The sequence below is a fragment of the Poromitra crassiceps genome (assembly GCF_964638095.1).
Source record: "Poromitra crassiceps genome assembly, chromosome: 6".
Lineage (NCBI taxonomy): Eukaryota > Metazoa > Chordata > Actinopteri > Beryciformes > Melamphaidae > Poromitra > Poromitra crassiceps.
In genome coordinates this window covers 37591328-37605939 of record NC_139627.1, presented here as the reverse complement: position 1 = coordinate 37605939, position 14612 = coordinate 37591328, and the positions used below count along the sequence as shown (strand labels likewise).

The 14612-nt window shown below is 43.5% G+C and overlaps 1 protein-coding gene across 1 annotated transcript in view; it reads left to right on the top strand.

Moving 5' to 3' along the window:
- arhgef7a (Rho guanine nucleotide exchange factor (GEF) 7a) overlaps positions 1 to 11397 on the top strand; it is a 38959-nt gene extending 27562 nt beyond the window's left edge. Inside the window, exons 12-21 of the mRNA XM_083638758.1 lie at positions 180 to 326; positions 1659 to 1745; positions 1869 to 1947; positions 2042 to 2181; positions 3655 to 3876; positions 3975 to 4068; positions 4291 to 4380; positions 9365 to 9464; positions 9674 to 9728; positions 10577 to 11397. Coding sequence (XP_083494884.1) covers positions 180 to 326; positions 1659 to 1745; positions 1869 to 1947; positions 2042 to 2181; positions 3655 to 3876; positions 3975 to 4068; positions 4291 to 4380; positions 9365 to 9464; positions 9674 to 9728; positions 10577 to 10699 — 1137 coding nt within the window. The 3' untranslated portion in view covers positions 10700 to 11397. The remainder of the gene's footprint in view (positions 1 to 179; positions 327 to 1658; positions 1746 to 1868; positions 1948 to 2041; positions 2182 to 3654; positions 3877 to 3974; positions 4069 to 4290; positions 4381 to 9364; positions 9465 to 9673; positions 9729 to 10576) is intronic.
- Positions 11398 to 14612: the final 3215 nt, after the last annotated feature.

Here is a 14612-nt window from a genome sequence, read left to right as displayed (position 1 = left end):
AAAGACGTTTTTAAAAGGCTGGAGGCTATTTTGTAGCTTTAGTTTAATTGATCTCTTTTTTAGTTTAGTTTCTGTTCTGCAATGCGAGCGTCGGATTGTATCTGAATGGGCCCTATCTCGTACAAACTACTAAATGGGTAACAGTATAAGCAGTTGTCTGTTTGTTTCTAATGTGCCAGGCTCAGTGTCAGGAGGTGCGGAAGCGTAAGGAGCTGGAGCTGCAGATTCTCACTGAGTCCATCCGGCTGTGGGAGGGCGATGACATCCGGACCCTGGGCTCTGTGCTATACATGAGCCAGGCCATGGTCCACAGTCCTGGGTCAGAGGTACAAGCAGCATCCACCTCCTCCTCCACCTGCACTCTACTTTGCTCTAACAACAGCTTCACACTGCGTAGCTTCAGCGTTGCCTCAGCGTAGGATTGGGGTATTGTGTGTTGTTTGGGCCCATAGTTGGGCTCTTATAGCTCCTAAAAGAAGAATCAAATGGGTGCCTGTATGTAACATCAAAATTCCTAAATGTTATTGAAGCTCTTGAAGAGCAATGTGGTCCTCAAACTTTTTTGGCTTCAGTACCCCCTTTCTGTGATTTCTGAATCCAAGTACCCCCTTTAGCTGACTACAACATTTTGCTTAGAAAACTGCAAGAGAAAACTATAGCATGATCCAATGAATGAATGATAACCCACATTTTGAAGAATATAACATTACATGAAAGAGTTGCAATTAGTGCCTCCTGAGCAGATTTATTTTAACGTTTCATTTATTTTCATGATTTATTTTTCCATTTCTCCCATTCTCTCAAGTACACCCCGTAGTACCTCCATGTACCCCTAGCCTAGGGGTACACATACCCCAGTTTGGGAACCCCTGCTGTAACACATCTATGCTCAACTCTGAGAAACATCACATCAAGGTCATGAAAATAAAGTGCCATATAAGAACTGTTAGCCAAGCATCAGCGTTGTTTTGCATAGAGTAATCTTCTCACACTAGCAGGCTGTACTTTTTAAAATTCACACACTTTAAAAACTGCGACAGTTCACACAACTTTAACACTACATATATATTATACATGGGACCCTTTAGCTACCTCTACTAACACAGTGTCACAATAAGTGATGTGATGTATAGTTTTTGAGATATTAAAGTTTGTTTGGCACAGCTTTTCAGCTTTATTTCATACTAGTTAACTGTTGCAGTGGCACCCGGAAGTGCTTTTTTGTTGTCGTGACGTCACGCTGTTTGTTGCTGCCCTAGATGCCACTAGGCATAAAGGGCAGTAAGTAAGATGTCATGCTGATTCGTCCTATCGGACAACGGACGTTTCAGCGTCAAGCCTTCATCAGCGTCAAGCCTTCATCAGCGTTGAAACGTTCGTTGTTGAGCTCTTGTCCGACAATAAAGTCTAGTTTTCCAGCTTTTTTAGGTACTTCCTGCAGTGTCTGAAATGACATCTTGGAAGTTATTTGAATGTTGCCAACTTGCCATAGCTAAAGGGTTATATGCAAATTGGTTTACACAAGTCTCTTTCTCTCTCTCACACATTCTCATTTACTTGTGGTGACTCTCTCTTGTGGTCACTTGTGGTGACTCTCTCTACCTTTCTTTGATCTTTTTTGTATCTTTGTTTGACTCCACCTCCCTCTTTCCCCCCAGGAGAAGTGTGAGCGTTACCTCATGCTCTTCCCACATGTCCTCCTCATGTTGTCTGCCAGCCCCAGGATGAGTGGCTTCATATTCCAGGTCAGACTAAACACGTTCTCCTACAATCGCAATTGAAAGTTCCTTACTGAGCCTTTTCCTCCAGAGTTGAATCTCTAATATTCTGCTACTGGTCTTGATACTGATGATGATTTCCCTCTTCAGGGGAAGCTGCCCCTGGCCAGCATGATAGTGACCAAACTGGAAGATTGTGAAGCCCATAAAAATGCCTTTGAGCTCAACGGTAAGGCTCCTGGCCCATGTAGAAGGTTTTCTACTTAATTCTCTATTCATCTATGTGTACTGTAACACAGTGTGCATTGGGTCTGTCTCTGCAGGCTCCATGTTTGAGCGTGTGCAGGTGGTTTGTAACAACCAGCAGGACCTGCAAGACTGGATGGAACACCTGACCTGGCAGACCAAACACACTGCAGCCACAGCCCCCAGCCACAAGCCCCTCGCCGTGCCCTGCCACACGGTCAGGAGAAAAACATCACACACACAGTTGATCATGCTTTTCTTTGATGTAGTCTCACTATGTATGTTTCAGATACTAGCTAAGCAATATACATAGTGTATATACTAAGGTTTGCAGGACTGCATGGTTGCATGGGGTTACAGATTTTTTCAAGTCGACCTTTCTACCAATAGAGTCGACGTTGACTCGAATTGTCATGTAGTTACATTTGTCTGCTTATGAAGTATTTTATAATGCTTCGATTGATAGTTTTTGTTTATTTTAGACAGACAAATGGGTAGTAGATGTTTTTTACCTTGCCAGTTTCGACTGACATCTGCAGTCGTCCTCAGAAGCATCAAATGACAGCTGTGACGTGTCAACAGCTGTTTTGAGCAGGCGTGGCAGATGTAAAATAAACAAAAACTATAAGTTGAACAAAGAAGATAATGAACCTGATTGAGCTGTTATAATGCTTCAAACGTGACTCATAGTAGAAAATAACTATACACACATTGACTGTGGGTGCTGGGCTAGATGCAGTACTCTAGATGCAGTGGTGAAATAGGTAGAGCCCACACACCGAGGTATAGTTAGACTTCTTCTGATATCTGTAATTTATCTGCCTAATTGTAACCAATTTGTGCCTGATTCCTAAGGTCACCTGTGTCTACCTTGTGAGTAACATCATAATAATAATAATAATAATAATGCATTTTATTTAAAAGCGCCTTTCAGGTCACTCAAGGACACTTTACAGAGTTAAAATCAGATGCAAAACAACAGATACAAGCAAAACATTATAAAATATAAGAAAAGTGCAAGAGAAATAAGATAAAACAAAAACAAAGAAACTAAACAGTAAACAAAGAAAACACCATGGAAATTACAGGGAGTATGCTATCTTGAAAAGGTGAGTTTTGAGGCTGGATTTGAACAGAGGGAGGGTGTCAATATTGCGGATGTCAGGTGGGAGTGAGTTCCAGAGTTTGGGAGCAGAGCGGCTGAAAGCTCTGCTCCCCATGGTGGTGAGCCGGGCAGAAGGGACAGTGAGGTGGATGGAGGAGGAGGATCTGAGGGAGCGGGTAGAGGTGGCAGTGTGGAGGAGGTCAGACAGATAAGGAGGGGCGAGGTTGTGGATGGCTTTGAATGCATGCAGGAGGATTTTGAAGTCTATGCGGAATTTAACCGGGAGCCAGTGGAGTTGCTGTAGGACAGGGGTAATGTGATGGAAAGAGGGGGTTTTGGAGATGATGCGGGCGGCTGAGTTCTCATCAGGTGATAAGTACCGTATATAAGGAATGTAAGATTAAATTATTTTTTTTACCAGATGAAGATCCACCTCGGATCGAAACGTTGTCACTTTAATTAATAAAGAAGTCTAACTATACCTCGGTATTTCAAACGTGACTCAGTCAGCAGAGGACGACCGGACTGTAACATTTCATAAAATAGGTTATTACATACAGTAGGCCCTATCCTCTGCTTCCACAGCTCCCATCTCACCCTCTGACTCCGTCCCGGCATGCTGAGGGGCGGGCCATAACCGTGGCCCCCGCCTACCACACCCTGCCCCACCCCTCTTCCCATGGAACCTCTCTCAGCACCCTGATGTGGGGCCCATTGGAACCCCCCAACACCCCCAAACCCTGGAGCCTGAGCTGCCTCCGGCCTGCGCCCCCTCTACGGCCCTCCGCTGCTCTCTGCTACAAGGAGGTGAGGGAGCGTGTCTGTGTGTAGTCACATCTTCACGTGTTCTCTCCATCAGCTTTTCTAACCATGATCTTCTCCCTTTCTCTGCCCTGCCTGTGCAGGATCTTAGTAAAAGTCCTAAGAGTGTGAAGAAACTCCTCCCAAAACGCAAGCCTGAGAGGAAACAGTCTGAGGAGGAGTTTGCTTTGAGGAAGAGTATGTTTTACATCTTCCCTTATAGCTGAACCCGAATGCACCTAAATGTGAATGTTGCTTCAGGTCAATATATGCAGATGATGTGATATCTTCTGTGTTTTGTGCAAACATACATTACCCACACCCACATACACATTACAACTGTTTGAGTGAGAGAGTGAAAATGGTACAGAGACATTTGAAGCTACCTAACTTTTCCCCTTTGCCTTCTCTCTTCCTCAGGTACAGCTGCCCTGGAGGAGGATGCTCAGATCCTAAAAGTTATTGAGGCGTACTGCACCAGCGCCAAAACCAGGCAGACCCTCAACTCCAGTAAGAAAACACCCAATCACACTCGTACAAATGAACAGGGATTCATTTTGGAGCTTGCTGTCTTTATTGCCGCTTTATCTGTATTCTATTATTCAGTGTCTTTTAGGGATGCACCGAGAACATTTTGGCCGATACAGATAATCGATATTAACATTGCCAATGCCATGGCCAATAACCGATATTTGCTGATGTCGATATAATCTGTATAAAAACATGTTTCTATGATAATCAAATTGTGTACATACTGAAAAACATAAACACTGTGAATTTGAAAAAGTTATGTATTTCTTTATTTCCAAAACACTTGGAAAAGCACATAAATCATACATTTACCGTATTGTTTCTTCTCAATATGAACGTTTTGGCCGATACCGAAAACCTAACATTGCTGTTATTTTGCTCATCAGACTGATACCGATATAAAGCCTCAAACCTTAAAGGAACAGCTCACCCTAAAATCCGAAATACATATATTCCCTCTCACCTGTAGTGCTATTTATCCATCTGCATCGTTTTGTGTTAGTTGCCTGAGTTTTGGAGATATCGGCCGCAGAGTTTCTAACTTCTCGCCCAATACAATGGAACTAGATGGCACTCGGCTTGTGGGGCTCAAAGTGCCAAAGAAATACATTTGAAAAACTCACAGCAATGTCTCTTTCCAGAAATCATGACCCCGTTACTCAAGATAATCCACAGACCTTGTTGTTATGAGCAGTTTCGTGGAGGAACTATTTTCTTTTGACCAAACTACAGCCGCTAGCTGCTAGCTAGTTCCTAGACTGAAAAAGAAAATAGTTCCTACATGAAACTGCTAACAACAAAGTCTGTGCAATATTTTGAGTAACCAGGTCATGATTTCTGGAAAGAGACGATGCTGTTGAGTTTTTCAAATGTATTTTTTGGGTGCTTCGAGCACGACAAGCCGAGTGCCATCCAGTCCCATTGTATTCAAGAGAAGGCAGACACCTCTGTGGCCGATATCTCCAAAATTCAGGCAACTATGCCAAAACGATATAGATGGATAAATAGCACTACAGGTAAGAGGAAAAATATGTATTTTGGATTTTAGGGTGAGCTGTCCCTTTAAAAATAAAAGCCCAGAACCTTCCAAATAAAAGCCCAACACCTTCAAAATAAAAGTCCGTAGACCTTAAAAATAAAACCCCAAAATACATAGCCTGGGTCAACCCAGCCTCCACGTGACCTCCATGTGCTATCAGTCTGTGACTGGCTGGGTTCACCCAGGCTACAAAACACACACAGAGCTTCAAAATAAAAGCCCAAAACACACAGACCTTCAAAATAAGAACCCATAGACCTTCAAAATAAAAGCTACAAACACGTACCTTCAAAATAAAAGCCCATAGACCTACAAAATAAAAGCCCAGAACCAGGCCGGAGGCCCAACAAACTAAATTAGATTTGAAGGCATCGTAAGCCTGATAATCTAGTATTAAAAAATTATGAACATCGGCCGATACCGATATTATTGCCAATATATCTTGCATCCATAGATAGTGTCTTTCTTTAACACTGTTATTCTGAACTGATCCTTCTAACAGTATCTTCTCCTCCTGTCTGTCTCTCCTCCACTCCTCATTCTTTGGCATTGCTCTGGTTTACCTTGACTTTGGTTCCCCTCTTCCTCTTATTTCATCATTTATTATTTTGTTTTTCCCCATACTGTGTTTTGTTGGACTATAATTTTGGCCATGTGTTATGATTTGATCCATCGTCCCATCCCACATCTGTCATTGGGCTTATGATTTGACTCGTGTTGCGTACGCGGTCACCCACCCCCCTACCCTCATCCATCGTTTCCCCCCCATATTGCACATGCACATGCACCCACCCACACCCTCCTTACCCCCCATACTCCCCTATATGCCACCCTGGACTTGTCCTGCTCCAACCAGCCTGGCAAGGCACTGACCTGATGCATAACCACGTGCTGGCCGACGTGGACCGGTCCTGCGCAGACTCTCCGGGCCGCCGTAGCAGCGTGTCGCGGCCAGAGCTGTCCTCAGACCTGTCGGAGGACTCTGACTATGACTCCGTCTGGACCACCCACAGTTACAGGATGGGCTCAGTGTCGCGTAAGAGCTGCATCTCTCACCAGAACTAAACTTCTGCTCAAAGAACTTAACTGCCGCGCTGTACTGTAACACAACGTACAGCGCGCTTACCTCTTAACCTTCGGTGTATTGAAAGAAACTAGATTAAGACGTTTTTACTTTGTTTTTAATTTATTTATGTTATTTATAAAAAAATATATATATATAAATGTGTTCATTTTTTTTTGTTTCTTTCTTAACTTATTTGGTTTATTTATTTTTGACCGTTTGAAGATGAAGTATCTCCCTGTTGCCTTGACCACTTTCCCTTTTATGTGCCTCCTTTCTTTCTGTAGTTGTCATGCAGTACGTGTTTGGTAATGTTTGCTTATTTATCTTGAATGTGCCCACTCCCCTTGTTTGACCTTCAATGTGGGGAATTTGGAGACTCTCTTAGCAGAGAGTACAGGGATGCTAGATTGGGGATCATGGGGGTGGGATCTGGGGAGAGATGGGGACTGAGCTTTTCCTGTCTGATATTCAGATGTGATTCAGGAAGGAGTGTATTCTATTTTCTATGTACATCTTCTGTCCAGTATGTCAGTTTCTAAAGTACGTATGCTCAAACATAGCACAGGTACACACATACACACAGACACAGACATGCACGCACACGCGCACACACACACGCACACACACACACACACACACACACACACACACACACACACACACATACGTATGCACCTGCTGTCAGATATAGCAACATGCAGATGTTGGCATTCTTTTATCCAATGTTGATCTTTTATATCAACCCCCCCCCCCATATGTTGATCTGTATTTATTTTTACAGCCCAAAGCAGGATTTGAAGTTAACACAGCACATGACCAGAAACTACAGAACATTAACAGTCCTCTCTGAGGTTAATGCAATATGAAACACCATCTATGCTCTGATGTAGCTGCTACAGGAAGAAGTTGTTAGACAGTTACCTCTCTAGTCAAATGTCCACAGACTGGATAAACACTACTGACTTGAGGAAGGTGATGCATATACGTCATGTATTTAGAGAGGTTTATGGAATCAATGTAGCCTCCTAAACATAATCCATTAAAGTCTGATCTTTGAAATCTTAGATGCAGTAATGTTCAGTCAGTGGGTCTACAGGGTTACATTTATTTTTTGTTTTTAATTTTGTTATGCGTCTCAAGTTAACGCATCAACGAGGGGGGGTGGATTATTCATTTAAACCCAGGGAATTACACATACACTGAAAAACTGGCTTGTTGGAAATGTTCTCCTGTTCCAACTGTACACCAAGAGCTATAGTCAGTCACATTTGATCCAGAATTGAATGCCTTTGTTCTACAAGAAATGTATACTGCTAGCAGAGGTATAGCAATTGCTAGGGTCTGACGTATAGATAATTTGACAAGGTTAGTGTAGCCTCAAAAACAAGCAAACATCCCTTGCTTGCGCCACAACAAACTAGCACCTATGCTACAGCCTCCTGAGGCAGACACAGCTTTGTCGTCTGGCTTGTGAGGCTTCCCACGCTATCTGTCGCATCAATAACTATTTTTATGAAGAAGTATTTTTCCAATATTGGTATAAAAACCACAGGTTGGCATCCATTTAGAATCTATCTCCTCTTACAGTTACGTATGTGAGTGACACATGGAATATATTGGTCCGTGTTATTTACATGTTTCTGAAATTATTTCTTTATTGTATTCATTATTTTGTATACAGACTCGTTTTTTTATTTATATTTTATTCTGTATGTCAATCAATGTTTACAAAATGATTACAAAATGATCCCTGGAATAATATTTGATTTCTCTACATTTTATTGAGCTGTATCAAGGTTTACACTGAAACTACAACATCAAGTGTTTGAATTATTTTGCACACTCGTTTAATGGGTCAGTGAGCGGGGGGGAATAGAATCTGTACTTTTTGTTGTCTGCCTAGAGAGTGTGTATCATATAGTCCTAAAGGTAGACTTAAGTATTCAGTGTTACTGTAAAGTCAATGCTCATTCGTAGTGTAAATGCTCGCCTTCAGTGTTCTGCGAGCATCGAAACACACACACACACACACACACACACACACACACACACACACACACAAAGATAACTATTCATTCAACCTCAGAATACTGTCAGGGTGGACTCCAAACATAAAGAGCACATAGTCTCCCTGTCTGTAAATACTGGTTGTCATGGAGCAAGAAAAAAAAATCCTAACCGACATTCTTAGTATTTGCGCTAAGAATAAGACTCATGTCCTCATGTCACGTGCTATACTTTGTGACAGGTGTATTCTGTGGTTTATGAAGGGGACATGCAGGGTGAAGAGACTGACTGTCTTTGACCAACGTTGTCCTCTCTGTGCTCTAATGCTGTATTCAATTCACACATGTGACCATGTCTTATATACGAACAGCGCCTTCAGAGTATTTGTGCTACACTGCTGAAGTATATGAGTCCCAAACGCTGTATTATGAGTTTTGAATAAATCTGTCATTTGGTAGACACTGGCATTCTGGTGCTTTGTCAGAATTGCAGAACGGATTGTGTTTGGTGTGATCAAGAATATGCTTTTATTTGGGCAAAATGGGGTGAAGTGAGAGTTGTCATGTTGATTGTATTGCATATGGATGGATGGATCACTCTTGGCTACAAGATGTCTCTACAGCCTCTCATTTTCTTTGGACTTTCCTCTGTCTCTTGTCTTCTCTGATAACCAGTCTGTGCATGACTAACACACTACCCCTCCCAAGTCTGCTGTTGGTTCTGTCAATCCCTCCAACCAAGAAGCACCAACTACGAGTCATTACTGAAGGTGATTGGCTACTGGGTCGTCTTCCTGCAGGGTGAGACCAAGCAAAGTACCAACCGATGGGCGCTCTTTTGTTTTGAAACAGGGCCTCGCAGGGAAACGGGGCCACAGGTGATCAACCCCGGTGAGGAGAAAGTGCGAGTGGAGGATCCCAGTCGCAACGGCCAAAGTGCAGCGGAAGAGAAGTAAGACAGCACACCTCCACCCCCCCTCTTCTCCTTTGCTCTGATTCTAAGCTTCTTTACCCTTTTTTAGGTCAAGAGAAGTCCCAACCTTACAGGAATACCAGCTGCTCTGGGTTTAGTAATAATAAGCCATGCCACGACTCTGAGCTAAAGTGCCAGCTTGTGAGCAATAGCCTTCTGTATAGTAAAACCTCTTTGTTATCTTAAAGGAGCCTGGTGGATGTGGTGTACGCCCTGAGGGACGAGGTCCAGGAGTTGAAACAGGTGAATGTTTGAGATGTTTCATGATGGGCCATGGTGGTGTTTTATACCCGACATGTATCTCAGTTAAATAACTCTGGCCCAATGATCTGATCCAATGCAATAAATGAAGCAAAATGTAAATGTTCGCTGACTGGAATTTAAATTCTGTTTTTCCAATGTTTTACATCAGAGATATCTTTTCACAAAGCAATTCTCACCTTCCACGCGTTATTTTGGTGATAGGGTTGCGATGTACCAAAAAGTGAGCTGCTTGCAATGTACCCAAAAAGTGCCCTGCCAAATAGTGGCCACGGTAACGTTAAACGCTGCATTCAAGACATAACTAGCACGTTTTCAATGTATTTGCATTTTCACAATTCAATACAGGCAGACCGGGAGGAAAATAACCCACTCAACTTTTACTTGTTTACTCACCAATTTTGCATTGCCGTTTTATCTTTCAAATAATCCAGCCACGTAACTATCCACACATGAAATTAAATCGCACAGGAATATGCACGAACATTAATGGTTTGTAAAAGTGCCATTTAACAACATGACACACAACCAAAGTAATCCCAATGTCGTCATCGACACCACGCCCACTCGCTCACTCTGGACAAAATCCTGTAGTATTCAAACATGGGCCGCTTTGCGAGCGACATGGACATTGCACTAGGGGGCGCGGGTGGTTAAGATCCGTTTGCGCGGCCACGTGCTCACAACGGTTCACACATAAACCCCATCCAAATAATGTGTGGATATCTCCGGGAGTTCACTGTATGTGTGAAAAGGGCTCTAGATGACTGGGTGGCAGCTTTAAATCTGTTTCACTACACCATTAATTATTTGATTGTATTCCACCACAGGACAATAAGAAGATGAAGAGGTCACTAGAAGAAGAGCAGAGAGCAAGAAAGGATCTGGAGAAGGCTGTGAGGAGGGTGTTGAAGAGTATGAATGACCCAACATGGGATGAGACAAACTTATGATGCTCTTGTGTGCCTGCCTGGATTTGAAGCTGTGTGTGTGTATTTGTGTATTTGAAGGTGTGTGAGTGAGAGCAAGAGTTTTTGCGTGCATGTTTGTGTGTGTGTGTGTGTTTGCGCGATGTGTGTGTTTGTGTGTCATTTAGCACCAGTCTGGGAAGAGAGAGGAGTCATTGGGACATGGTGCTTGACAGGCTGGACCATCCATTCCATGGTAACATTCCCCAAACACCAGTCACACAATGAAAGGTTGAGGATCCCAAACTTGCACAGCTGTGTGCTTCCTGATCCTGTGGTATCCCCATCACTTCAACATCTGTCAGTCTCTACGGCTGGAGAGAACTCCTCTCCCTCTGTTTACAAATGATCAACATTTCCAAACAATGCGATGTCTAATGGTACGTAAACGGTACTTAATGGTACTCTAATGGTGTTAATGCTCACAAACACCAAGTGCGAACTGGAACCTTGTCATTTCATAACTTCTTTCATTATTTAATTTTTTTAATTGATTGTTGTTGGGGCTCTTTCCCTGACCCAGGCTTAGCATTTGTCTTTTATTCTAGAGTGAAGCTTATCTTGTGCCAGGGAAACTCGCCTCTTTGACCACTTTGCGGTTTGACTTTCACTTCTTCCTGGGTGTCCAGAGGGAATTGTACAGATAATGAACTTGTACTGTATGATGTAAATACTGCTGAAAGATGAGCCTTTGCCCTTTGGGAGAAATAAATGTGTTTTTAGAAGAATGGCTTTAAGTGGTGTGCTGCTAAGAAGTCTAATGTGTATCCATCAAAATGCCCCAAAGAAGCAGGCTTGAACAGTCCTACTCAGGCAGCTCGGTCCCTTAGTATGAAAACTTCTTTTCCATCAATGAAATTCAGTAATAACTATTGGAAGGAGGATAAATGCCAGTGGAGAGTTGGATATACGGGTGAGGATTCTCTGGCTTGGAATGACCTGGATTGAAGGTAGGCTATTTGCAAAAAATAAAGTTTATTCGCTGCTTGTGAAAACTAAAGTGGGAATATTGTTTTCCTGTGTTGGTGCAGAGTAGGCTAGACTTTGGTAAACTGAAGCTTAAAGATTGATAAAGATGATGGCATAAAAAACTACCATTAATGTGCAGACATCAAACAAGAATTAAGTGCTGCAAAGATCCAGGAAAATATGACAATGAGTGTGTTTACATGCACACTAACAAAGTGATCATTATGGGATTTCTGGAGTTACCTGATTAATCAAGGGTCATGTAAACAGCATAAACCCACATGCTTTATCAGATAAAGGCCGTTATCGGATTATGATAAATCTGATAAACACACCTAGCTTTCTGCTGAATCATCAGTTTTATTCAGAGCAAGGCCCAATCTCAATGTCCACTGACGGACTTTGAGGTGAGTTCCCGCTTCTTAGTAAAGTGCATGTAAACACATAAATCATATTATTGCCAGTTACCTGATTATTCCCGGTTATCAGATTGTCTGCATGTAAAAACGCACAATGATATCATATCTTGTCTTTTCACACATTGAAAACATACTTGAGGTGTAGCCTCTGTGTGTGTGAGTGAGTGTATGTGCGCACGCATGCACGTACGTACGTACGTACGTACAGTACTCTTATCAAAGTGACAGGCCCATTGAAAGCCATTGTGTATCCTGATCATCTTGATATGCTTTGTAGGGAAATGATCCCATTCTGCAGAATAACCGCAGATGTCAGCCTTTTCACTGCGGCTCTCACCTTGTCTACTCATTAGTAAGTCATTTGTCTCATGTTGAATATTCCTGCATAGATACAAAGGCACAATTCTCATTCATCCTCCGAAGGAGATCTCAGCAGATAAAGCTAGGCCAGGACTGATCATGTCTGACCTCGTGTGGCCTGGCTTGCCACCCAGCATCCACAAAGGACCCAGGAAGTGGGGAGGGCCACCGCCTGATAGGGAACCTTACAAGTGAACCTGAATCTCTTTGCTGACCTCACCTGTTCTGCAGGTGGAGGTAAGTACACGATGCTATAATACTTTGCATCGACAGCAAAGTCTGCCTTGCTTTACCTGTACGAAGGAAACCATATGATGTGGGCAACCAATGAGCAACAGTTCAAATGATCTAATTCTCATGTCTCTGTAGGTGGGATCGTCCACATATAAGTCTCCTCTTTCCCTTTTTGTGTCTGTCCTGCGAAGGGCCAAGAAACGTGTGCAGTGCGGAGGCATGTGATGTGTGTATCGTCAGGGTTTCTGACCTGGCCCCGCCCTTCTTCAGTCTCTGCGTTATTCTTCCTACCGGGATAGAGTGACAGCCTGTCACTGTGGGCGCTCCACAATGCTGCTCAGACCCCCCCCCCCCAAGACTATTGTGGAGCTCAGAAAAAGCATCAAGGTCTTCCTCTCTTTTTCGTTCACTCTCCCCTCTTTTCAAAGCAGAGAATCAATCAGCTGTGTACACACACACACACACGACTCACTTCCTCTGCCTTCCCTGTGTCTATTCAACAGCCAGTGATCATTTAGACTTGACATGTATTGTGAAAAACTGAGCTGCTCTGCCTCTTTCTTTCACTCCGTTTTTCTTTCAACTGTCTGTCATTAATGTCCAGGTCTTACAATATACGAACAGAGGAGGAGAAGAAAGCGAAGAGTGAGGGATGAATTGATGGATGGGAGGATAAGCACTCAGCGTCCTTTCTTTAAAGATTTGTTATTGTACAGTACTGTCTCCCAGTCATTTTTGGTCGGTGTTTCAGTCTGAAAGCCCCTCCACGTGCTCTTTTGTATGGGAAAGCAATAAGGCCCCATTGAATGAAGCTGAATGGACCTGCCATCCTTAGGGGCTGAGGCCGGAGGACTCCTATTCTTTAGCCCCCAATCTAATTGGAGCTGAAATGAAATGGAGGTTTCTTATGAAAATAGGCTTTGTTTGGCCGCAAGGCTGGTAATTCATAAACAATAAGCAGGGCCCCATTGTGTAGATAATAATATATTCATGCCAGTGGAGATGGGAGAAGGCAGAGCGAAGGCTGAGGATATATATAAGGAGGATAGGCAGAGACAGGGATGGAGAGTGGAGGGCTAAGGAGATGGGGAGGAGAGAGAAGAGGAGAGCAAAAGTAGGGGGTCAGAGAGAAAATTGGCAGCAGTGTGCATTTATTAGGGGAAGGGGAAGGACCAAAAGTGGGAAGGAATGAAAACTGAGGGGGAGTGAGGGAGGTGAAAATGAGGGGGATCGGAGTGATAGACAAGATCAGAAAGAGGAGAGGAGGGCAGGCGATTGGGAGATGGTTTTGAGTACCTCTAGCCTTCTTAAAGGGGGAAGGGGACAAGTGAGGTGAGAGCATCATAAAATGGGAGTAGGTTGCACAGTGCAATTCTCTGTGGCGTTCAGAGCGGAGGAGCTGAATAGAGTGGAGTGGTCAAGAGCAGAGCAGTCTAACAGGCGAGGGGAGAAGAGGAGAGAGGGAAAGGGAGCAGTGTGCCCGCAGGAGTATAAAGCTGACGAGGGGGGCTGTCGCCGCTTGGACGGCCGGCTGAGGAGAGCGCATGCAGGTGAGCTTTCCTGCCACTTTAACGCTTCAACCTTCCCGCATCCTCCCTACGCCTCCCTTACACGCTCATCGAGAAGTGACTTCCTCTGCTCAGCGTTCCCATGCAGAGTGGAGCCATGGGAACCAGCAAGCTACCTGGACATAAGTGATGTAACTCTGGGCTACTGGCTGTGTGTGTACTGTGTGGAAAGCCAGGCTGCTTCCTGGAACAACTTAAAATTTATAGAGTGGGCATTGTTTTACCATTCTATCGGAGAGTAATTCCTACCTGAACTGGTGGGGTTGGAGAAACTCTAAATCACTCAACCCCCTGGAAGACACTTCCTCTCTACTGCAGCTGAAACTTCCTCTCCTTTTTCTTGTCTCT